The sequence below is a fragment of the Lepidochelys kempii genome, chromosome 9 (genome assembly GCF_965140285.1).
Source record: "Lepidochelys kempii isolate rLepKem1 chromosome 9, rLepKem1.hap1, whole genome shotgun sequence".
Taxonomy (NCBI): Eukaryota; Metazoa; Chordata; order Testudines; family Cheloniidae; genus Lepidochelys; species Lepidochelys kempii.
Window position 1 is genome coordinate 54,718,336 of NC_136388.1, and position 24,038 is coordinate 54,742,373.

Genomic DNA, 24,038 nt, shown 5'->3' on the forward strand with positions numbered 1-24,038 from the left:
CTTGCTCAGGCAGTGGCCACGAGCTCTCAGGCTTTAGGTGGCAGGACCCTTCTTCCCAGTGTCGCCCCTGCCCCGTCGGGGTTACGATCCCCCTCCAAGTCTGGCCTGCCAGGTGTCTTGGCTGGGGGCGTTTACCTGCGCTGGGCCCGCTACCCAGGGTCCCCCCTCACTCTCCCCAGCTGCTCACCACACCCAGCTCTGGACTGCTCCCGCCTCAGCTCCAGCTCCACCATCTGATGAAGTGAACTGTAGCTCACGAAAGCTTATGCTCAAAGAAATTGGTTAGTCTCTAAGGTGCCACAAGTCCTCCTTTTCTTTTCACATATGTAGAGTTTTCTAACTCACACGCCTGTTTGCTAGTGTAAGGGGACCATTGTCCCTTTACTGACATTCAGTGGGGGTGTTTTGTTCAGCTAGCTCCAGTACTAAAAGTAAGGGGTAGGGTCAATGAGAAATCAGGATCCTGAGACCGAGTCCCCAGGAACAATGAGGAGAGACCAATGCTCCAGATCAGCCTGATTGACAGGGCGGGCAGGCTCTTCAGGGAGTCAGGAGGGTCCCGTCCTCCGTGTGAGCTGGAATTGCCTGGGTCAGACAGAGTGGGGCCAAGGTAAGGGGAAAGCAGGGGCCTAAGCTAAGCTAGGAAGCAGAGCTGTGCCAGCCAGAAAAGCAGCCCAGGAATCAGGTCTGAGCTGGGAGCAGAGTCACAGAAGCAGCCCGCAGAGCAGACCTGTGCTGGGAGCAGAGCTGCAGCAACCAGAGCCAGGGGGCCAGAGAATCAGCCCAAGGAGCTAGAGGCAGAGCAGCAACAGCGCTGAGACAGAGTGGTGGAGCTGGAGCTGAGGCGGGAGCAGTCCAGAGCTGGGTGTGGTGAGCAGCTGGGGAGAGTGAGGGGGGACCCTGGGTAGCGGGCCCAGCGCAGGTAAACGCCCCCAGCCAAGACACCTGGCAGGCCAGACTTGGAGGGGGATCGTAACCCCAACGGGGCAGGGGTGACACTGGGAAGAAGGGTCCTGCCACCTAAAGCCTGAGAGCTCGTGGCCACTGCCAGAGCAAGTGTCTGGCCCACCACATCCCTGCAGCACAGCCAGGGTCTGAGAAGGGGCCTAGGACTTGTGAGGAACAGACTTAAGTTCCTTCCCTTATATTCCAGAGACACTGGTTGTGATGCCCCTGGGCCACAGAGCAGGGTGACATGTTTTCCTTTAACCTTTTCCCATTTTTTCCTTATTTTTTTAAAAATTATTTGCTTTGATCAGTGGGTCAGGGAAGCACACAGTGCAGAGAGAGCACCCAGGAGTGGGGACACCCTAGCCTCTGCCTTAAGTGACCCCAACAAGGCTGGGGGTCAAGCCCCCCAGGAATCCTGGGCCCAGTCTTGTTGGGGTTACGAGGATTCTACGTATTGTTGTCGGGAGGGATAGCTCAGTGGTTTGAATATTGGCTTGCTAAACCCAGGGTTGTGAGTTCAATCCTTGAAGGGGCCACTTAGGGATCTGGGGCAAAAATTGGGGATGTGTCCTGCTTTGAGCAGGGGGTTGGACTAGATGACCTGAGGCCCCTTCCAATCCTGATAGTCTATGATTCTAGGACTCTGCCAAACAGGAGAGTGGAAGGGGAGCCCCCAAGGTCAGGCAGGCCTCTGGGTAAAGGGAGTGGGAGCAAGGACTCAGATCCTTTCACTAGTCCACTTCACCAGGATAGTGTATAAGCCAAGAAAGTTCCTCACAATAGCAGGACTAACATGAAGGGGAAAGGAGTCCAGGAGAGCTGGCTGTATTTCAAGGAATCCCTGTTGAGGTTACAGGGACAAACCATTCCGATGTGTCGAAAGAATAGTAAATATGGCAGGCGACCAGCTTGGCTAAACGGTGAAATCCTAGCGGATCTTAAACATAAAAAAGAAGCTTACAAGAAGTGGAAGGTTGGACATATGACCAGGGAAGAGTATAAAAATATTGCTCGGGCATGTAGGAATGAAATTAGGAGGGCCAAATCGCACCTGGAGCTGCAGCTAGCGAGAGATGTTAAGAGTAACAAGAAGGGTTTCTTCAGGTATGTTGGCAACAAGAAGAAAGCCAAGGAAAGCGTGGGCCCCTTAATGAATGAGGGAGGCAACCTAGTGACAGAGGATGTGGAAAAAGCTAATGCACTCAATGCTTTTTTGCCTCTGTCTTCACAAACAAGGTCAGCTCCCAGACTGCTGCGCTGGGCATCACAACGTGGGGAATAGATGGCCAGCCCTCTGTGGAGAAAGAGGTGGTTAGGGACTATTTAGAAAAGCTGGACGTGCACAAGTCCATGGGGCCGGACGAGTTGCATCCGAGAGTGCTAAAGGAACTGGCGGCTGTGATTGCAGAGCCATTGGCCATTATCTTTGAAAACTAGTGGCGAACGGGGGAAGTCCCGGATGACTGGAAAAAGGCTAATGTAGTGCCAATCTTTAAAAAAGGGAAGAAGGAGGATCCTGGGAACTACAGGCCAGTCAGCCTCACTTCAGTCCCCAGAAAAATCATGGAGCAGGTCCTCAAAGAATCAATCCTGAAGCACTTACATGAGAGGAAAGTGATCAGGAACAGTCAGCATGGATTCACCAAGGGAAGGTCATGCCTGACTAATCTAATCGCCTTCTATGATGAGATTACTGGTTCCGAAAGCAGTGGATGTATTGTATCTTGACTTTAGCAAAGTTTTTGACACGGTCTCCCACAGTATTCTTGTCAGCAAGTTAAAGAAGTATGGGCTGGATGAATGCACTATAAGGTGGGTAGAAAGTTGGCTAGATTGTCGGGCTCAACGGGTAGTGATCAATGGCTCCATGTCTAGTTGGCAGCCGGTGTCAAGTGGAGTGCCCCAGGGGTCGGTCCTGGGGCCGGTTTTGTTCAATATCTTCATAAATGATCTGGAGGATGGTGTGGATTGCACTCTCAGCAAATTTGCAGATGATACTAAACTGGGAGGAGTGGTAGATATGCTGGAGGGCAGGGATAGGATACAGAGGGACCTAGACAAATTGGAGGATTGGGCCAAAAGAAATCTGATGAGGTTCAATAAGGATAAGTGCAGGGTCCTGCATTTAGGACGGAAGAATCCAATGCACAGCTACAGACTAGGGACCGAATGGCTAGGCAGCAGTTCTGCGGAAAAGGACCTAGGGGTGACAGTGGACGAGAAGCTGGATATGAGTCAGCAGTGTGCCCTTGTTGCCAAGAAGGCCAATGGCATTTTGGGATGTATAAGTAGGGGCATAGCGAGCAGATCGAGGGACGTGATCGTTCCCCTCTATTCAACATTGGTGAGGCCTCATCCGGAGTATTGTGTCCAGTTTTGGGCCCCACACTACAAGAAGGATGTGGATAAATTGGAAAGAGTCCAGCGAAGGGCGACAAAAATGATTAGGGGTCTGGAACACATGACTTATGAGGAGAGGCTGAGGGAACTGGGATTGTTTAGTCTGCGGAAGAGAAGAATGAGGGGGGATTTGATAGCTGCTTTCAACTACCTGAGAGGTGATTCCAGAGAGGATGGTTCTAGACTATTCTCGGTGGTGGAAGAGGACAGGAGAAGGAGTAATGGTCTCAAGTTGCAGTGGGGGAGGTTTAGGTTGGATATTAGGAAAAAAATTTTCACTAGGAGGGTGGTGAAACACTGGAATGCGTTGCCTAGGGAGGTGGTGGAATCTCCTTCCTTAGAAGTTTTTAAGGTCAGGCTTGACAAAGCCCTGGCTGGGATGATTTAATTGGGGACGGGTCCTGCTTTTGAGCAGGGGGTTGGACTAGATGACCTCCTGAGGTCCCTTCGAACCCTGATATTCTATGATTCTATGACTATTTCCCTGCTGTGACAAGATGGCCAATGTCAGCCTGGTGGGTCCTGCACTTTTCTTGGTGGGGAGCTAAGATGCCACTGCTTGCCCCAGTTCTTGGGGCATCAATAGCCCCACTAGTGGCCCAGGAAGGTGGTAAAGGAGAGAAGCAGGGGAGGGGTTTGGGTTTGCTCCTCACTCTGAACCCCAGCCCCTCTCAAACCCTGTGGGTTCTTACCCTCTTCCCCCTTGGGTGGGGTATTTGCAGTCCTTAGATGCTGGGGTAGGGAGTCTCCCTCCTCGCCTGAGACTGGGGTAGGGTCCCCCTTACTTCAGTTCTCTGATTTTCCAAGTCTTACAGCACATCTCCAAGCTCTAGTCCTCTCTCCTTCTCTGTCTGCCTGAAGCGGGGGGGGGGGGGTTATTAGGTTCCTAACAGGGCCTTAATTGACTATAGGTGCTCCAATTAACCTCCAGCCTCCTTCCCTAGTCTACAGGGAACCATGCCTTAATTAGCCTTGAGCTTATATATTTCCCCTCTAGCACTCTCCTATGGTTCTCTAGTCCTTCTGTATCACACTGCTTACAAGTTTTAGGGGAGCAGGGGGTTAGAGGGATTGCTCTGACCCAGGAGTGGTGTCTTCACCTCTAGCTAGAATGTGATGGAGAGTCCAGGGGCAGGCTGCCCACATATGTAGAGTTTTCTAACTCACATTCCTGTTTGCTAGCAGGCAGGTAGAGTCTTTATCTATTACTTTTGGTGACATCTTCAACTCTATCTAAAAAATTAGCCTCTCTCTCATATCTCTGCCTGCTTTCCAGCCCATTAGATGGCTCCCCTCACTGATAAGTTCAGAAATATAGTGCCTAGATTTAAGAGGTGGCAGCACTTGGGATGGGTCAGTTTAGTGGTCACAGCCGAGTAGCCCAAGTGGAGGTTTATCATTATCAGTAGTAATAAATAACCATTAGCAATTTACTTCCATGCTGCTGTCCTGCCATTCAGTCAGCTTCATGCACCCCCAACCCTTCCCTTCCAACCCTTGCCTGAAAACTGCCGGCAAAATAATCAAGGCCCCAGCCACACTTCCAGCATGATGCTCCTTCTACCCAACCTCCGTTAGCTATATAGCTTTACCTCTGCTCCCCTCCCCAAGCCTATTCTCTGGCCTTGTCTCTCTGCTACCCATCCCCTTTGCTTCTCTCACACACTTCCACTCTCATCACTAAGCTTGGAACAGCCTTTCCCTCCCTCTGTGCCCATCACGCTGCTCTTCCAGAGGGCTGGTGGAAAGCTCAGCTTGTGCCAATAGTTCCAAAGGATAAAAGGGATAACCCAGGTAATTACAGGCCTGTCAGGCTGACATCAATCCCAGGCAAGATAATGAAGCAGCTGATATGGGACTTGATTAACAGAGAATAAAAGGACGGTAATGTAATTAATGCCAAGTAACATGGGTTTATGGACAATAGATCCTGTCTAACTAACTTGGTATTTTTTTTATGAAATTACAAATTTGGTCGATAAAAGTAATAGCATTGACGTAATGGAGTTTTGTAGGGCATTTGACTTTGTACCACATGACATTTTGATTAAAAAACCATGAAGAGATAAATATTAACATGCCCGCATTAAATGGATTAAAAGCCGCCTAACTGTTAGATCTAAAATGTAATTGTAAACGGGGAATCCTCATGGATCGACCACGTGCATTTCTAGTTGGGTACCACAGGGATAGGTTCTTGGTCTTACGCTGTTAACAGTTTTATTAAATAAACGGGAAGAAAACATAAAACCATCACTGAAAAAGTTTGCAGACCTCACACACATAGTGGGAGTGGTAAATAATGAAGGGGACAAGTCATTGATACAGAGCAATCTAGATTGTTTGGTAAGCTTGGCAAAAGCAAATGTACAATACATTTTAATACTGCTAAATGTCTACATCTGGGAACAGAGAATGTAGGCCGTTCTTGCAGGATAGGGGACTCTAGCCTGGCAGGCATTGACTGTGAAAAAGATTTGGGAGTTGTGGCAAACATGAGGTCTCAGTGTGTTACTGTGACCAGAAGAGCTACTATGATTCTAGGATGCATAAAAGGGGGATCTTGAATAGGAGTAGTGAGGCTATTTTACCTCTGTATTTGGCATTAGTGTGACCGCTGGTGGAATACTGGGTCCAGTTGTGGTGCCGGTCGTTCAAGAATGATGTTGGTAAATTGGAGGAGAGGGCTGAATGAAGAGCCTCAAGAATCCTCTTCTTTCGTATGGCTTGGGTAGATAGCAACAATTACAAATTTATATCTAGATTTGATAGTCACACATTGCTGCAGCAGTGAGCTGGTGAATGTCCTTTAGGCCCTGGCAAAAGAACAAAGGGGACACTCAGATATGATGTGCTCCATTGTTTTTGCCTGGTGACCACAGTTGCATACAGATGTTTGCCTCATTTTCCATTTAAAGAGGGTTTGTCCACATCTCCCATGAGATGTCCTGATATGATTCAATCTGCACCAGCCTGCCCGATATAAATCAAAACCTGGTGATTCCTTGGCAGGATTAGTGATGAGCTGTTTGTTTTGAATGGTCAAAATGCTCCATGTGGCTCTCCATTGAGCCTCAGCATCGAAGTTGGATGTAAGGCTTGATGCAGTTTCACAGAGGGTTGCAGGATTTTTATCTGGTCTTTGGCAGGTTCTGCAGGTCATCGTGCAATGGGATCCTTGTGTTTGCACTGACATGGTTGAGAAAGCAAGATGTCTGGGCAGCTCTTCTAATCTGTGGAAGCTGGATGTGTGATAGGACCAGGAGCCAGTCGATTTGAGCGCCCCTGACACTATGCGCATGGTGTTATTGAGTTGCATATCATGGACTTTAGTGTGACTGCTGTGAGACCAGACTGTGCACAGTATTGAGCTGCAGACTGTACCAAGACAATTGTTGCAGTTCATAGGGTCCATGGCCTGGAACCCCAAAATGTTCTGGCCAATTTCCTGGTAAGCGTGACATGAGACCTGACCTTATCCCGGGTGTTTTTGAGGTGTTGTCAAAGGTCAAACTCCGGTCCAGTATAATGCCGAGATACTTTGGGTTAGCTTTGTGGCTGACGCTTTCACCACAGAACTGCACATCGAGTTTGGCATTAGCCATTTAATTGTTCAGATGGAAAGTGGTCATTATGTTTTTTTTCGGGTTAGGCCTAAGCTTCCAGCCCTGGAAATAATCAGCCACTGTTATAAGATCTTGGGTTACGCACAGCTGATGGTATGGAGGCTTGTGTGCTTAGCAGCTAGGGCAATGTAATCTGAATACATGAATTTCCTCAACTCTGTCACTGGTATATCCACGGTGTATAGATTAAAAAGTATCTGGGCCAGGACAGTGCCCTGCGGGATGCCCAAGTTAAGAGTTTTTGGTCTACTGATCTAGCCATTAAGGCAGAGGTGGGCAAACTATGGCCCACAGGCCACATCCGGCCCGCGGGACCGTCCTGACCAGCCACTGAGCTCATGGCCCTGGAGGCTGTCCCCCGGCCCCTCCCCCATTGTCCCCGCTCTCCTGCAGCCACACTGCCGCGCAGGCAGTGCTCTGGGTGGCGGGGCTGCACGCTCATGCAGGGCAGTGCGGCAGCTTGTCTGGTTCTGGCCGGGCGGTGCGGCTGCCAGACTTGCTGCTCTGAGCAGCATGGTAAGGGGCCCAGGGCCAGGGCCTGGGGTTGGATAAGGGGCAGGGGGTCCCGGGGGCAGTCAGGAGACAAGGAGCAGGGGGCTGTTGGATAGGGCAGAGGTTCTGGGGGGTGTGCCAGAGGATGGGGAGCAGGGGGGGTTGGATAGGCATGGGAGTCCTGGGGGGCCTGTCAAGGGGTGGGGATGTGGACGGGGGGGGCAGGGAGCAGGGGGGTGGATGGGGGGGTCCAGGGGGCGATTAGGGGAGGGGGTCCCCAGAGGTGGGGGTCAGGGGACAAGAAGCAGGAAAGGTTGGATGGGTCAGGGATTCTGAGGGGAGCAGTCAGAGGGCATAAAGTGGGAGGGGGCGGATGGGGGTGGGGGCCAGGCTGTTTGGGGAGGCACAGCCTTCCCTACCCAGCCCTTCATACAGTTTTGGGACCCCGATGTGAACCTCGGGCCAAAAAGTTTTTCCACCCCTGCATTAAGCTGTATCTTAAAGTGGTGGTCCCCAGTCATCACCACCAAGAGGTGGATCATTTGCTGGCACTGAATAATGCGGGAGATCTTGAGGAGGAGGCCCTGTCTCCAGATGGCATTGCATGCCAAGGACAAATCAACAAGCGTGATCCCTGTCTTCAACTTACATTGGAATTCTGCCTCAGTGTAGCTGGTAAGTGAAGCTACTTGGTCACAGCAGTTCCTCTTAGGGCAAAATCCTGCCTGCCCCGCTGGGAGGATGTCTTTGATAATGTCAGACAGGCAGTGGAGCAGTGCCCATTCCATGAGCTTGCTGGTAGTTGAGAGGAGAGAGATAGGGTGGTAGCTGTCTGCATCCTCTTGGAGTTTTCCAGGCTTCAGTAGGGCAACCACTGTTGCCTGTCACCAGCTTGTTGGCACTTCTCCAGTTCTATGCACGGCAGTAAAAAGCACCACCAGCCATTCCTGTCCCCGTCTCCCCAGGTTCTTGAGAAACTCCAGAGGAATGCCATCAACCCCTGCAGCTTTCCAGCTTTTGGGTTCCGACAAGAATGATTAAAGGATTAGAAAACATGTCTTATAGAGATTGAGCACCCCAAGTCTATCTATTTAGCTTAACAAAGAGAAGGTTAAGGGGCGACTTCATTACAATCTATAAGTATCTACACAGGGAACAAATATTTAATAATGGGCTCTTCAAGGAAACAGAGAAAGGTCTAATATGATCCAGTGGCTGGAAGCTGAAGCTCGACAAATTCAGAATGGGAATAAGGTATAAATTTTTAACAGGGAGGATAATTAACCACTGGAACAATTTACCAAAGGTCGTGGTGGATTCTCCATCACTGGCACTTTTAAAATCAAGATTGGATGTTTCTTCTACACGGTATCCTCTAGGAATTATTTGGGGGATGTTCTATAGCCTGTGTTATATGAGAAGTATGTAGATGATCACAATGTTTGCTTCTGGCCTTGGAATCTCTGAATCTTCTCCTTTAAAGCCCATCTGTACTACTCATCGCTTTACTGCACCATGCCAAATCTGACCTTGATGAGAGCTGCTCCATTGCTGGTATCTGATTAGAAGGGAACTAAGCAACTAACACACGAGAAAAGCAAAACTGCATCAAAATGCCAGGGCTAACTCCTGTAAATCGTGCTCCTACCTGAAAAGCTGACCCTCCCTTCGCTGGATCCCCCCCTCTTCCCCAGTCTGTTACAGCTTTTTGTTTTGCCATTTGTTTCACAGACTGGAAGCTCCTGGAGGCAGGAGCTTTGTCACTCTATTGGGCTGTAAAACTCCATGCACACTGTGACATCAGACGCCAGAGAGCAAGTATTGGCCTCATTCACAAGTTGAGGAAAATGAAGCACTTAGAGGTTAAGGCGACATTTGCAAAACTGAATAAACAAAGTAAATCAGCCTAGCTTCATCATTAGGGGCCTAAATAAGTAGCCTGATTAGCATGGTTTGAGGTGGCAAACTCAGGGTATGGCCACCCTGGGATGCCCGCAGCATGAGTAGTCCTAGCCGAGCGAGCTTTAACCTGGCTGTCCTGAACAGCAGCAGCAGGGCGGCAGCAGTGGCACAGGTGGCAGGCTGGCTTGTACAGACCAGACCAGACCAGAGCCCTGGGGAGCCACTCCAGCAGCTAGCCAATGCGGCCACCTGTGCAAGTACCACAGCTTCTCGGCTAGCCGTGCCCACACGGTCTTGAGCCAAGCTAGCTCACTACAGTGCTGCAGTCAGACCTCGGACTGCAGGCTAGCCAGACCTCAGCCACAGCGTTCAAACCTGAGGGACATGCCCATGGCCACGCATTGCCTGTGGCAGAGGCAGTCCTAGTTCTTTCTCCTCTAATCCTTCCTTGGGCCTAGGCCTGCCCTTATGGCCAAAGTTCACTTCATTGGACAACAAGCAGGGGAAATTTACATAGCAGAACTATCCCGCTGATGAGGGCATGACAGAGACTAGCCCCAAGCATGACAGATAGAAAGGGTGTTTTCACAGTTACTATACAAATGAGCCATGGCGAGTTGCAGCTGAACTTTTCTGCAGGCTTTCTGATGCAGTGGTACAGAGGCCACAACTGGGCATGTCTATTCTAGCTGGTAATGAATGAGCAGCACGGATCATTTTCTGTAACATCTAGTTTTCTTGCCATTGGGTCGCTGGGTCTCATGCCGCATGGCACCTTGTGGTGTCATTTACACCTGTGCAGCAGGGGTGTAATATTGCTACCCCGGTGACAGGTAGGAGCATTTTGCAGTGTTGCATACTACTGCACAGAGCTCAAGGCACTGTTGAATCAGGCTCACTGTATCTTAGAGCAATCACACATCGGGATGTTTCTCTCTTATTTAAAAGTGAGTCCCCTTTAAGTAAAAGTGCACAATGTTTTGTGATTACTTGTAAAAATGTACAGTGTTCCTGCATAGCTGCACTGTAATATATGGGTAACAGTTCCTTCTAGGGTATTAAACCATACATTGGGCTTGAGCCTGATTGCAAGCATTTGATTACACAAGCAAACCTTATTATGCATGTTCTAGTCCCGTTGACTTCTGTAGGATATATGAATATGGGTCTGCAGCTTGGGCCTTTGATGTTTTCACTGATGAAGGTGTGGGTCAGCTCCTCAGCTGGTGTCAGGCAGCATATCTGCACTCATGGCAGGGGAGCTGTGCTTGCTTACAGCAGCTAAGGATCTGGCCCACTATCAGTCTGAATACAAATAATTAGGCATCCTTCATGCCACCCTGTAGCGAGTTCCATCCCACACTTCTAGCTCCTGAGTGCTGTGGAGTTGGAGCTTTAGGAGGTGACACAACTCCTCCCCCTCTTTTTCTTATCCAAGTGGTGCTTCGGGTCTGGTGATGTGACTTTCAGGGGGATGTTCTGAATCACGTCATACAGTGTGAACAAGCTGAAGGAGATCTGCTCGTAGGGGGACCTCGTCCCATTTTCATACAGGCAAGCAAAGGCTATGGCTGGGATCCCAGTGGCTGAGAACTCAGAGAAGGGCAGTTCAATGTAGGCCAGATCTGAGTAGGCGCTGGGGCCTTCATAAATGACCCAGGGCTCTGTCCAGCTATCTGCATCACTGGGGAATGTACTGAGATAGACACCCATGTTGACCCGAGACCTGGAGCTTGTTGGGTGGGAATAGAGCACCCATGTTGGGGTTTGGAAGAGGACAATGGATTTGGAAGCAGCTCCTGGTTCAGGCTGCCCCGTACCTCCACATGACACAGTTGAGGACATGGAGTCATGGATCTCGTGATGGCTGCTGGAAGGACAGGGCTCTTTTGACCCTGCCGGCTGTTGGTGACCCTGCAGCTGGCTGCCCAAAGACATGGCTGCTGGGTTTTCAACAGCCATGTCACAGAGAGGGAGATAACAGTGTCTAGTGGTTTTTCTAGACAGCAGTGGGCAGTCTGGGCCATTGATAGACCAAGGCGTGCTCCACTGTGAATGGGGGCTGCTCGGGGCATAGAAGGGAGGGGCTGGGAAGCCAATGATACTGCCATGACAGCCATGAGGGGGCTCTACAAGCCGCTGAACAAGCTGCCCCAAGTGGAAAACTGCTCCATCATCTGTGCTCAGCGCTTGCACTCTGAAGCCCATGGGGCTCCTGGCATTGCAGTAGAGGACATTGCTGCCATCCTCCTCATCCACAGACACCATCTGACATTCCACGGTGGGCAGGTTGGGGATGAACTCGCCGAAGCGCCATCTCTGGCCATGGTCATCGCTGTAGAAGGTGAAGGAGTGAGGGGTTGTCTTGCAGAGCTTCCCAAAGCACTCCTTGCAGTCGATGTGGTAAGTGTAGGCTGGAACCAGCAGTCGTCCCGACTTGAGCTGAATTCCATGGCCAGGGCCTAGAGCAAAAGTGGCCCAATCTGTGCGGAAAAGAAAAGACCGATGTTGGGAACTTTCCCTTCTACCCTCTCCATCTTCTCCCCCTAACTGTCTTTCCCTTAGAAGTGCACTTAGTGCCAGAACCAGGGGCTGAGACTTTGAGTCTGATGTCCCCAGCGCAGCATGTGGAAGAACGAGCATCCCTTATGCACCCCTTCATTGTGCCTCTACCCTGAGCTCCAGAGACCACTTTTCTGGGGAAAAGGGTAGTTCTGTCTTCAGCCTCATTCACTCCTCAGTCTCTCTGCCAAGATGCCATCAATGGTGCTAGTTATGAGAAGCCCTTCTGTCCACTAACACCTGAGCTGAGAGCCAGGAATGTCATTGAGCCCTGTGTTGTCACGTCAGCCCACCGAGCATGAGGTACAGAGCCTAAGGCGAGCAAGGCTTCCCCAGCAGCAACTGAGGGGAGGTGCAAGCCCAGCTGATCAGCCTCTTTCCTTGAAGTATCTTGACCATGGCAACAACTGATCAAAAGAGAGAGAACCTTGCAAATACTGACTCCCTCCCATGCTCCTCCTCCTCACCTTCTCTCCTGACCCTGGTGGTTCTGCTCCTTTCCTGCTGTCCCTATTGCCTTGGGCCTGGCCGTTTACCAACGCTGGGCAAGCAAAACTCCAGGCTGAAGGAAGTGTGCTTCCTCCTCACTGACTCCCACACTCAGCTTCCTAGGAAGCCAGGAGAGAGCACTTTGTCCCAGCCCCCTCTGAACCTCTTTGTTCTCCCCTGCCCCCTGCCTACCTCTTGGGATCTTTACCTGTGATGGACCTGCCAATGACCTGCTGTGTCAGGTCTGTAACCTTGCTCCAGCTCAGCCCCTGGTCGGAACTGGACACATAGCACAGGCGGGCGACGTTCTGGCCTGTGATGATCTGATAGGCCTCAGGAGTCTTGCCCAGCACAGCAGTGAAGAAGAGGAAGACGATGCCTGTGAATTCATCATAGACAGGACAGGGGTTCATGGACCGATGGTGCTTCAAGGTCGCAGTCTCGAGTGCTCTCATGTCTTCCCACTAGCAGGAGAGGGCAAGATGGGGTTACAGGCTCTCACTGACTGAGTGCCCCAAGGGTCGGTCCTCGGGCCGGTTTTGTTCAATATCTTCACTAATGATCTGGAGGATGGTGTGGATTGCACTCTCAGCAAGTTTGCAGATGACACTAAACTGGGAGGAGAGGTAGATACACTGGAGGGTAGGGATAGGATACAGAGGACCCTAGACAAATTAGAGGATTGGGCCAAAAGAAATCTGATGAGGTTCAACAAGGACAAGTGCAGAGTCCTGCACTTAGGACGGAAGAATCCCATACACCGCTACAGGCTAGGGACCGAATGGCTCGGCAGCAGTTCTGCACAAAAGGATCTAGGGGTTACAGTGGACAAGAAGTGTGCCCTTGTTGCCAAGAAGGCCAATGGCATTTTGGGATGTATAAGTAGGGGCATTGCCAGCAGATCGAGGGATGTGATCGTTCCCCTCTATTCAACATTAGTGAGGCCTCATCTGGAGTACTGTGTCCAGTTGTGGGCCCCACACTACAAGAAGGATGTGGAAAAATTGGAAAGAGTCCAGCGGAGGGCAACAAAAATGATTAGGGGTCTGGAACACATGACTTATGAGGAGAGGCTGAGTGAACTGGGATTGTTTAGTCTGCAGAAGAGAAGAATGAGGGGGGATTTGATAGCTGCTTTTAACTACCTGAAAAGGGGTTCCAAAGAGGATGGATCTAGACTGTTCTCAGTGGTAGCTGATAACAGAACAAGGAGTAATGGTCTCAAGTTGCAGTGGGGGAGGTTTAGGTTGGATATTAGGAAAAACTTTTTCACTAGGAGGGTGGAATGTGTTACCTAGGGAGGTGGTGGAATCTCCTTCTTTAGAGGTTTTCAAGATCAAGCTTGACAAAGCCCTGGCTGGGATGATTTAGTTGGGGATTGGTCCTGCTTTGAGCAGGGGGTTGGACTAGATGACCTCCTGAGGTCCCTTCCAACCCTGATATTCTATGATTCTATGACTCTCACCCATCTTTTCTCCTGAACTGTGGCCTTTGTCTGTTCCCTCACAAACCAGGTCACCTCAGCCATTGTCCCACACTGACTCCAGTCACCATCCTCTTTTCGGTTGCTCTCCCTGCTGGAGCTGGAGGGGTTGCTGCCTTTATGAAAACGGGAGTTCTGCACACCTCACAGCAACTTGCACAACAGACAGGAATATTGGGCCTGCTCCTTGGGTCACATCATGCCCAAGGCAGGACCCATGGGTGGGAACAAGATGAAGTCATGTCATCTTTATCCCTCCTTCCCCATTTTAAAGCCCCACAGAGAAAAGCCTCAGGGCTGCTGTAAGCTATATCATGTTACACAGGGTTGTCTGTCCCAGCCACACACCCCATTGGTCCCCTGTCATGCCCCACACCAGTGGGGTGGGAAAGGGTGATGCAGAGCAAGCCGTGGGGACCCCCGCAGATCTGGCCCTAACTATTTTGTTGTTCCAGACAGCTGCCTAATTAGTTGATTTAACAGCATCGGCCTTCCCCCTCACCTCCACGTAGTTTCTGTAGAAGGTTCCTCGTCTCAGCACCAGCAGGTTGGCATGGGCATCATCAATGCTCAACCTCTCCTCAGCAAAGGCCAACAGCTTTGCCATGCAGGGGATGTAGAGCAGAGCTGGGACACGGTAAGTCACTCCACTCAGCTCCCTCTCGAACAGCACAGTGCGAGCTGGGAAATGGCGCGATCCCATCACTGCTGCAGCCAGGGACAGAAAACACATAAACCCCAAACAGATGAGGCATAACAAAGGGGAAAATACTGATGCAGTTTCCTGTGTCTGTATTCCTCCCCTCCCCACACAAACACACACTCCTGTGGTCCGCTTCAGCAGTGCCCTCTCAGGTCTCCAGTCATCACCGATCTCTGGGTTGGGACCCATGTCCCACTCCCTCCTGACCAGAGGTTTTAAGGCTGCCTTAGACTGGAATAGCCCAAGCAAGCCACCTGCCTAACTACTGGCACCTGTGCATTGCTGTTTCTCCGAAGGCTGTGAACACTTTATTGTCAGCAATCATACACAGCTCTTTCTAAGCAAGCACATTTATTCTTCAGGTAAAAGCATTACAGAGAAAACATGTAAAAAACAATAAACAGATTTAAAAGACACTAAACATACCAGAGTCACCCCTTAGTCTTATAAGCCCCTAGCAGGCCAAAGTCTTGTCCCACCCTTCTGCCATATACAGGGTAGCTGCTTGTCAAGGCCACAGGGCACATCCAGACAATGACCTTGCTGATGTCAGCCAGGAACTTGGCCATCCTTGTGTTCTATTCATTTGGCCCAGCCTGGAACAATCAAGGCCCCGATATGGAACCCAGGGAGTGTGAGGTTCCAGTAGCGTATGCATGGGTCAAAACATTATCTACAGTCTCCACTGAACAATTTACATCTCTTTTTTAAAGATCATTTATATTAAGTTTTCAAGTGAACTAAAAGAGCTGCCACAACCCCCTGGACCAATCCCTGTTAAATTCAAAATCAGTGTGTGGTTTGTGATGCAGTGCAGAGACTGCTGGGAGCGTAGCACAACACATGTGTGAACACCTTGAAGCTATTGAGCATAAGACAGGGCTAGAACCACAAAGGCACTGAGGTGTTGCAATGCTCAGTATGGCTACTCTTCGTTCCTAGCTCCCCTGCTGCACAGCGGACTCCTCAGGCCCCAGGTAGGCCACCAGGCTCCCAATATAATGCATGGGGTGAGCTTGGTGCCTAACACAGGGATTATCAGAAACCAGCATGCTGAGCAAGGAGCTAGGAGTGAAATGCATAGGAAAAGGGCAGGGCTTAAGGCCCAGATCCACAAAGGTTCTCAGGTGTCTAACTCCCATTGATCTGGGCCTCTAGGCAGCTGACTGAAACCTAGATGCAAATCCCAGCTCTGACTGACTTGGAGCACGGTTTCCAGTGCAGGTCTCCCACCTCCCTGATGCATGCCCTAATGATCAGGAGGGGTATTCAGGAGAGGCCTCTCTCTTGGAGAAGCTATTCCAGTTTATATGAGGAGATATTCACTGGAGTGGGGACTTGAGCCTGACTTTCCCTCATCCCATCTGAGTGCTTCAGTCACTGGAGTACAATGGAATAGCTTCAGCAGGAGAAATTCCTGTCACAGTTTAGGGCAACTGCATCTGTATTCTGGCTCCATGGTCCACCAAGGACACCCACTAGGTTCCTCAGCCTTCACCTCTATTGCATAGAGACCCGCACCTCTCCCCTCCTGACCGAGTTTTTTCTAGGTTGCACAATTCCCTGCCTATCCTGTGATATCCTGAGCAAGCCAGATGGCCTAAACAGCCCAGTGTTTGCACGTTGCTTTCTCTCTGAAGGCTGTGAACAGCTGTAATTGCCAGCAGCTATAAGTTACCACACATCCCAGTATAAGCAAGCACCTTTATTCTTATGGTGAAAGCATTACAGAGAAAACATTAAAAACAACAAAAACTTACATGCAGGCTAAAAACCTTACCACTGGTACCCCACAACTCCAACTTCGGTCTTTGGTGTAAAAAGAAAAGGAGTACTTGTGGCACCTTAGAGACTAACCAATTTATTTGAGCATGAGCTTTCGTGAGCTACAGCTCACTTCATCGGATGCATACTGTGGAAACTGCAGCAGACTTTATATCCACACAGAGATCATGAAACAATACCTCCTCCCACCCCACTGTCCTGCTGGTAATAGCTTATCTAAAGTGATCATCAAGTTGGGCCATTTCCAGCACAAATCCAGGTTTTCTCACCCTCCACCCCCCCACACACAAACTCACTCTCCTGCACGTTGGGCCATTTCCAGCACAAATCCAGGTTTTTTCATCCTCCACCCCCCCACACACAAACTCACTCTCTCCTGAGGAGGAGAGAGTGAGTTTGTGTGTGGGGGGGTGGAGGATGAAAAAACCTGGATTTGTGCTGGAAATGGCCCAACTTGATGATCACTTTAGATGAGCTATTACCAGCAGGACAGTGGGGTGGGAGGAGGTATGGTTTCATGATCTCTGTGTGTATATAAAGTCTGCTGCAGTTTCCACGGTATGCATCCGATGAAGTGAGCTGCAGCTCACGAAAGCTCATGCTCAAATAAATTGGTTAGTCTCTAAGGTGCCACAAGTACTCCTTTTCTTTTTGCGAATACAGACTAACACGGCTGTTTCTCTGAAACCGGTCTTTGGTGTGTGTCAGTCCTTCAAAATCCACAACTGGGTTTTCCCTGTCGTTACAAGTTCATGACTGTCTCCAATTCAAAATCAGAACAACCATGACTAGTTTAGTATTTCCTTTATACAGCTTTGGCCTTTGATCCTGGCCTCAGGTAATAGGTGATCAGCAGACAAAGGCCCACTCTGTAGCTTCAAAAGCCTGGCTTTGTGCATAACCAGAGGGAATCTGCCTTCATTTCCCCCTAGATATTCCCCAGGAAAACCACATAACATACTTTGTTCCAAGAGGCCATAGTTATCTGGCACATAATTCAGTATAGTCCTTTGAGCCCCCAGGTCTCACATCTGTGATGTCTCCCACCTCGAGAGGTTACATAAAATCCCGACCCACAATAATAAATAAACCCTTCATTTAATACAATGGACCCCAAAGATACTTAATTCAAGGTCTCCCAAGGATGTGGCAGGAGGTTGCCAAGTCTGTCACAATTCCCACCTCCCACGCACCTGGGAAACTTGTGATCAAGTCCCTGCTCCAAGTCAGGCAGAGCAGGAAAGTGAATCTAGGTCTCTCACCTCCCAGGTGAGTTCCCTGGCCATTGGGTGTCACTCATGAATATGCCCACTCCTGTCCTGTGATGCCCAATGAAATGTTAGCTGTGAGGTAGAGGCAGGTCTCAGGTGGTTTTGCATATGCCCATGAGCAAAACTTAGCTGGCAGCTGAGCTGGGGTTTTTCAGAATGTCAGTGGCAGCTAACTGTTGGACTTAGGCACCTTAGTTATATTGTGGATCTGATTAAATATGATTCGATTTAGATTAAATGTCAGGGAAAACTTCCTAACTGTAAGAACAGTAGGACAATGGAACAGACTCCTAGGAAGGTTGTGGAAGCTCCTTCACTGGAGTTTTTCAAAAGGAGGCTGGATAGCCACCTGTCTTGGATGGTTTAGAAACAACAAATCCTGCCTCTTGGCAGGGAGTTAAACTAGATGATCCCTTCTAACCCTATGGTTCTATGATCTAGTTCACAGTACGTAACCAACCGCAGCATACAAATATTGATAATCTGGAGAACCTGCAAATAATTTAAAGGGCTAAACAGCGCAAATACAAACTTGTGAACAGATTCTGTGTGGATGTGTGTATTCTTCACAAAGTAATAAATCCTTCAGAACTACCCTCTGTCAAATACATTAAATATCAGTTGTGAGAGATATTGACATGGCTGAACTGGGTTGACTCCAAGGATTAGCTGCATATCTTTGACACATATAAACAAAGCTATCCTTCAGATGAATCATCTTTTGGTTCATGTTTAAAGGTGGTGCACTCTCTATAACACATTGGGAACAGAAAAAGAGGTACTTTCCCAGAGTGTGTTCTTTGACCACCCAAAAAAACACGTTGGTACTCCATTGCTGGCGATGATGACAATGATGATGCAATTCTCATCTATGGCCATGCATATGGATTTGTCAAGGGCAAGTCATGCCTGACCAACCTGATTGCCTTCTATGATGAGATAACTGGCTCTGTGGATATGGGGAAAGTGGTGGATGTGATATACCTTGACTTTAGCAAAGCTTTTGATACGGTCTCCCACAGTATTCTTGCCAACAAGTTAAAGTAAGGATTGGATAAATGGACTATAAGGTGGATAGAAAGCTGGCTAGATTGTCGGGCTTAACAGGTAGTGATCAACGGCTCAATGGCTAGTTGGCAGCAGGTATCAAGAGGAGTGCCCCAGGGGTCGGTCCTGGGACCAGTTTTGTTCAACATCTTCATTACTGATCTGGATGATGGGATGGATTGCACCCTCAGCAAGTTTGTGGATGACACTAAGATGGGGGAAGAGGTAGATAAACTGGAGGATAGGGATAGGGTCCAGAGTGACCTAGACAAATTGGAGGATTGGGCCAAAAGAAATCTGATGAGGTTCAACAAGGACAAGTGCAGAGTCCTGCACTTAGAACAAATGAATCCCAAGCACTGCTACAGGCGAGGGACCAACTGACTAAGAGGCAGTTCTGCAGAAAAGGATCTGGGGATTACAGTGGATGAGAAGCTTGATATGAGGCAACAGTGTACCTTGTTGCCAAGAAGGCTAATGGCATATTGGGCTGCATGAATAAGAGCATTGCCAGCAGATTGAGGGAAGTGATTATTCCCCTCTATTTGGCACTAGTGAGGCCACAGCTGGAGTACTGTATTCAGTTTTGGGCCCCCCACTACAGAAAGGATGTGGACAAATTGGAGAGAGTCCAGCAGAGGGAACAAAATTAATTAGGGGTCTGGGGCACATGACGTATGAGGAGAGACTGAGGGAACGGAGGTTATTTAGTCTGTAGAAGAGAAGAGTGAGGCGGGATTTGGTTGCAGCCTTCAAGTACCTGAAGCGGGAATTCCAAAGAGGATGGAGCTCAGCTGTTCTCAGTGATGGCAGAACAAAGAGCAATGGTCTCAAGTTGCAGTAGGGGTGGTCTAGGTTGGATATTACAAAAAACTATTTCACTAGGAGGGTGGTGAAGGAATGGAATGGGTTACCTAGGGAAGTAGTGGCATCTATTCAGCAGACACCATCATAGGGCTTAATCACATCAGCCACACTATCAGAGGCTCGTTCACCTGTGCATCTACCAATGTGATATGTGCCAGCAATGCCCCTCTGCCATGTACATTGGCCAAACTGGACAGTCTTTAAGTAAAAGAATAAATGGACACAAATCAGACGTCAAGATTTATAACATTCAAAAACCAGTCGGAGAACACTTCAATCTCTTTGGTCACTCGATTACAGACCTAAAAGTGGCAATTCTTCAACAAAAAAAACTTCAAAAACACACTCCAATGAGAGACTTTTGGACGTCGTTGCAGAACCTCACGCTGCCATCCGGCTTAGGCACTGAAACCACTGGACTTGACCATTGTCTATGAGATTCTTCAATGACTCCTAAGGCCAGCATTTTCCTGACCTATGTCCTGATCTCCTCTCTTTTGGTCTCCGGGATCTGGTATGGCTTGATGTTCACCTTCACTCCAGGCCCTGTGAGGATGTGATGGTGAACCTCAGTAGTCCTGCCTGGCTTTTCTGAGAACACATCCTGGTTGCGTTTAATCAGGCTGATCACTTCAGATCGTTGCTCCGGAGTCAACTCCGGGGATATTCCCACTTGGTCAGGCTGGTCGCTTTTAGGGGATGGTGCCCCTAGTGCAACCACATGCACTTCTCTATCCTGCCATGGTTTCAGCAGGTTTATATGGAAAATCTGCTCCAGCTTCTGGTGACCCAGCTGTTGGACTTTATAGTCGACTTCTCCTATGGCTTCTATTATCTCATATGGCCCCTGCCACCTGGCCAGGAGCTTGCTCTCTGCCATGGGTATGAGCACCATTACCCGGTCTCCCACCTGGAACTTCCGAGTCGTTGCTTGGCGATTGTAGTATGTCCGTTGGGCCCCTTGGGCCTTCTCCAGGTGTTCATGCACAAGGGGGGGGCGACTTGGGCTATCCTGTCTTTCATTTGCAATACATGTTCAATGATGTTTCTCCTGGTGTTCAGCTGTTCTTCCCAGCCCTCTTTGGCCATGTCCAATATGCCCCTGGGGTGGCGACCATATAACAGCTCGAATGGGGAGAATCCAGTGGAAGCTTGAGGAACCTCCCGTACAAGAAACAGCAAGTAAGGCAGCAAGGCATCCCAGTCTTTCGCGACTAACCACTTTCCGTAGCATGTTCTTCAATGTTCTATTGACGTGTTGGACAAGACCATCAGTCTGGGGATGATAGACTGACGTCCTGAGGGTCCATATGTGGAGCACTGCACATAAGTCCTTCATTAACTTAGACACAAAGGGGGTCCGTTGGTCCATCAGGATCTCTTTAGGTATCCCTACTCTGGAAAAAATCCAGACTAATTCTTTGGCTATGGTCTTGGACATGGTGTTCCGTAGGGGTATGGCCTCGGGATATCGGGTGGCATAATCTAGTACAACCAGAATGTACTGATGACCCCAGGCTGACTTCTCCAGTGGCCCTACTAGATCCATAGCTATTCGCTTGAATGGGATTTCAATAATTGGTAGAGGGACCAAAGGGGCCCTTAGGTGTGGTCGGGGCCCATGTAACTGACATTCTGGACAGGAGGTACAATATCGCTGGACAGCCGCATAAATGCCGGGCCAAAAAAAACCTCTGCAGAATCAGATCAAGGGTCTTATCTACCCCTAGATGGTCCCCAAACAGATGGCTGTGGGCCAGATCTATCACGCCCCTCTGATGCTTCTGTGGGACCAAGAGTTGTTCTACGACTTGCTCTTGGACCTGGACTACTCTGTATAGCAGATCACCCTTAATCACATAATATGGCCCTGGGCCCTTGACTCTCCCCTCCACGGGGACCCCATTTACCTCAACTACTTCTTTATGAATATTGCTGTATATTGGATCATTGACCTGATCCTGACCAAAATTCCCAAGTTAGGTCCCCATTTGTCCAAACTCCGGGGGATCTACCTCTGTCTCCCCCTTGGGGAAAACCCCTGGGGAACAAGGTCCAGCTATTGGGTCATTGATCTCCTGCCCCAACCCGCTGTCTGTTGAGCCACCTCTTTCCCCTACAAGTGTAGATTTCTGGTATTGGGTCAAGATCCTCATTCCCCTCCTTTTGTCCGCCCTCCATTCCCTCCAAGTCTTCCGGGGCTTTCCTGGTGAGGAGAACAAATCCTGGCCAAATTTGTGGAAGACTGGGTGGGGGTTATCTATCTGGGCCACCCCTGGGTCCCAGGTTCATTATTTTCTTCCACCTTCTCCCCAGGGAGTAGGCTATCAAACCCCGGGAAGTCTCGTCCGATAAGGACTGGGTAGGGGAGTTTCGGAACTACTCCCACCGTCACCTTAGTGGGGTTTCCAAGAACTTCTATTTTTACGGGGATGATCGGGTGGTAACTGACATCCCCATGCACACAGGATATTCCTGAGCATTTGGCCCGGGATAGTTGGTCCTCCCCGACCAGCTTTCCTGAGACCAGCGTGATTGCACTTCCCGAGTCTACTAACACAGTGGTCTCTATACCATTCATCTTAACGGGTCTAATGTATCTATGAGGGACCATCACAATCCCTACTAGACTTATTAGATCACATGGTCCCCCTATATCTCCCAGTTCGCATTGCATGGGCTCTTCTAGATTTGGGCATTGGGCAGCGATATGCCCCAATTCGCCACATGCATAACATCGGTACCCTGCTCGGGGCAGCCCCTGATTTTTCGAGCAACTGGGCTTTATCCCCTGAGCCTTTCTCCCCCCAGCCTCAAGTCTCTCGGGGACCTCTGGCTGCTCTTCAGCCTCCTTCCTCCCCTCCACAGTCCGGCCTGGTGTTAGGGCAAACCGGGGCCTCGGCGCAGAGACTTGTCTCCGATGCTGGTGCCTTCCTTCCTCGGTGATCCGCGAAAGTTCTTGGGCTGCTAGGTGTCTCTCTACAAGGGCAACCAGTTCATCATAGGAGGAGGGATCGTTTTGGCGGACCCACCCCCGTATGTCTGGCGGCAACCCCCTCATGTACCTGTCCAACACGAGGATTTCCACTATCTTCTCCGGCCCATGGGTCTCGGGGCGGAGCCACTTCCAGGCGAGGTTGATTAAATCAAATAGCTGGGACCTTGGTGGTTTGCTGTCCCGGTATTTCCACTCCACTCATGGAAGCGCTGGGCCCGTATGGCTGACATCACAACTGACCTTGCCAGGATTTCTGCCTTCAGCTGGGGCTAATCCATAGATGTCTCTGAGGTCATGTTGAAATAGGCCTTTTGGGGCTCCCCACACAGAAATGGAGCCAGGATACCTGCCCACTGGTCTTGAGGCCAGGCCTCCCACAGTGCTGCCCTCTCGAAGGCAAGGAGATATGCCTCTATATCATTGTCCGTAGTCATCTTCTGTAAATAGTTGCTTGCCCGCAGCGGCCGGATCCCCTGGGGCCTGTGCGTCAGCGTGGTCAGGGCTTTTAACTGGCTCACTACTTCATTCAGGGTGGTTCGATCTTGGGCCGCCTGGTTCATCAGTAATTGATTTGTCTCCTGTTGGACGCATACTGACTCTTGCTGGGCAAGCATCTGCACCCTGGTAGCCTCTTGTTGGGCCGCAGTGGCCTGTAACAATGCCTTCACTACATCCTCCATTTTTTTTTTTTTTTTGGTGATTTACCCTGCCCTGAGATTGCTTGCCACAGAGCCTACTCACTCACCACACCCCACTTCTGACACCACGTGTGGCAAAATACCTTGTTCGCCTCAGTAGGCTCAGTCCTTTTTAGCCTTGGAAACTCAGGTTTGGGGCAAGGCGAATCCTTATAGGTGGAACAGGGTCCTGCTACTCCTCTTCTCAGTCAGTCCCTTGTGCTTATTTTCCTTCCCTCTTGGGGCGCGAGTGCAGCCTCCCTACTGGGAAGGTTTGGTGTCTTGCTGCAAACAGCCTACTGGCAGCTTCCCTACTCCTTCACTCTCCCCCTCCCACCACCCAGGGGAGGGTTTAAAAAGGTCCCCAGTAGTTGGAGTCAGCTGAACCTAATTGGTTTCCTAGCAACTCCTTTTCCAGCTGAACCTTATTGCCCTGTGGTTCTCTCTTCTCAGTGGATAGGGAGGGGCCTTTTAAACCCCTGGGACTAATTACTACCTCCCTTTTGTAACTGTTTGTCCTGGGTTTACCACACAGTGTGTATGGTAACACCCATTGTTTCATGTTCTCTGTGTGTATAAATCTCCCCACTGTATTTTCCACTGCATGCATCTGATGAAGTGAGCCGTAGCTCACGAAAGCTTATGCTCAAATAAATTTGTTAGTCTCTAAGTCTTCCTTTTCTTTTTGTGGCTACAGACTAACACAGCTGCTACTCTGAAACCTCCTTGTCGTTGATGAGGGTTAAGCCATCTGCTGACTTCAGGGAAGCTGTGCCAGATTTAGA

The 24,038-nt window shown here is 49.7% G+C and overlaps 2 protein-coding genes across 2 annotated transcripts in view; one reads left to right on the plus strand and one right to left on the minus strand.

The window, feature by feature from the left end:
- UBXN7 (UBX domain protein 7) overlaps positions 1 to 24,038 on the plus strand; it is a 156,396-nt gene that overhangs the window by 115,090 nt on the left and 17,268 nt on the right. The window lies entirely within an intron of this gene.
- On the minus strand, positions 10,767 to 14,608 carry NEU4 (neuraminidase 4). The gene is made up of 3 exons (XM_073358871.1): positions 14,408 to 14,608; positions 12,631 to 12,886; positions 10,767 to 11,854 (listed from the first exon to the last, which is right to left on the minus strand). Exons 1-3 carry the CDS (start codon positions 14,606 to 14,608, stop codon positions 10,767 to 10,769), a joined length of 1,545 nt encoding a protein of 514 aa, XP_073214972.1.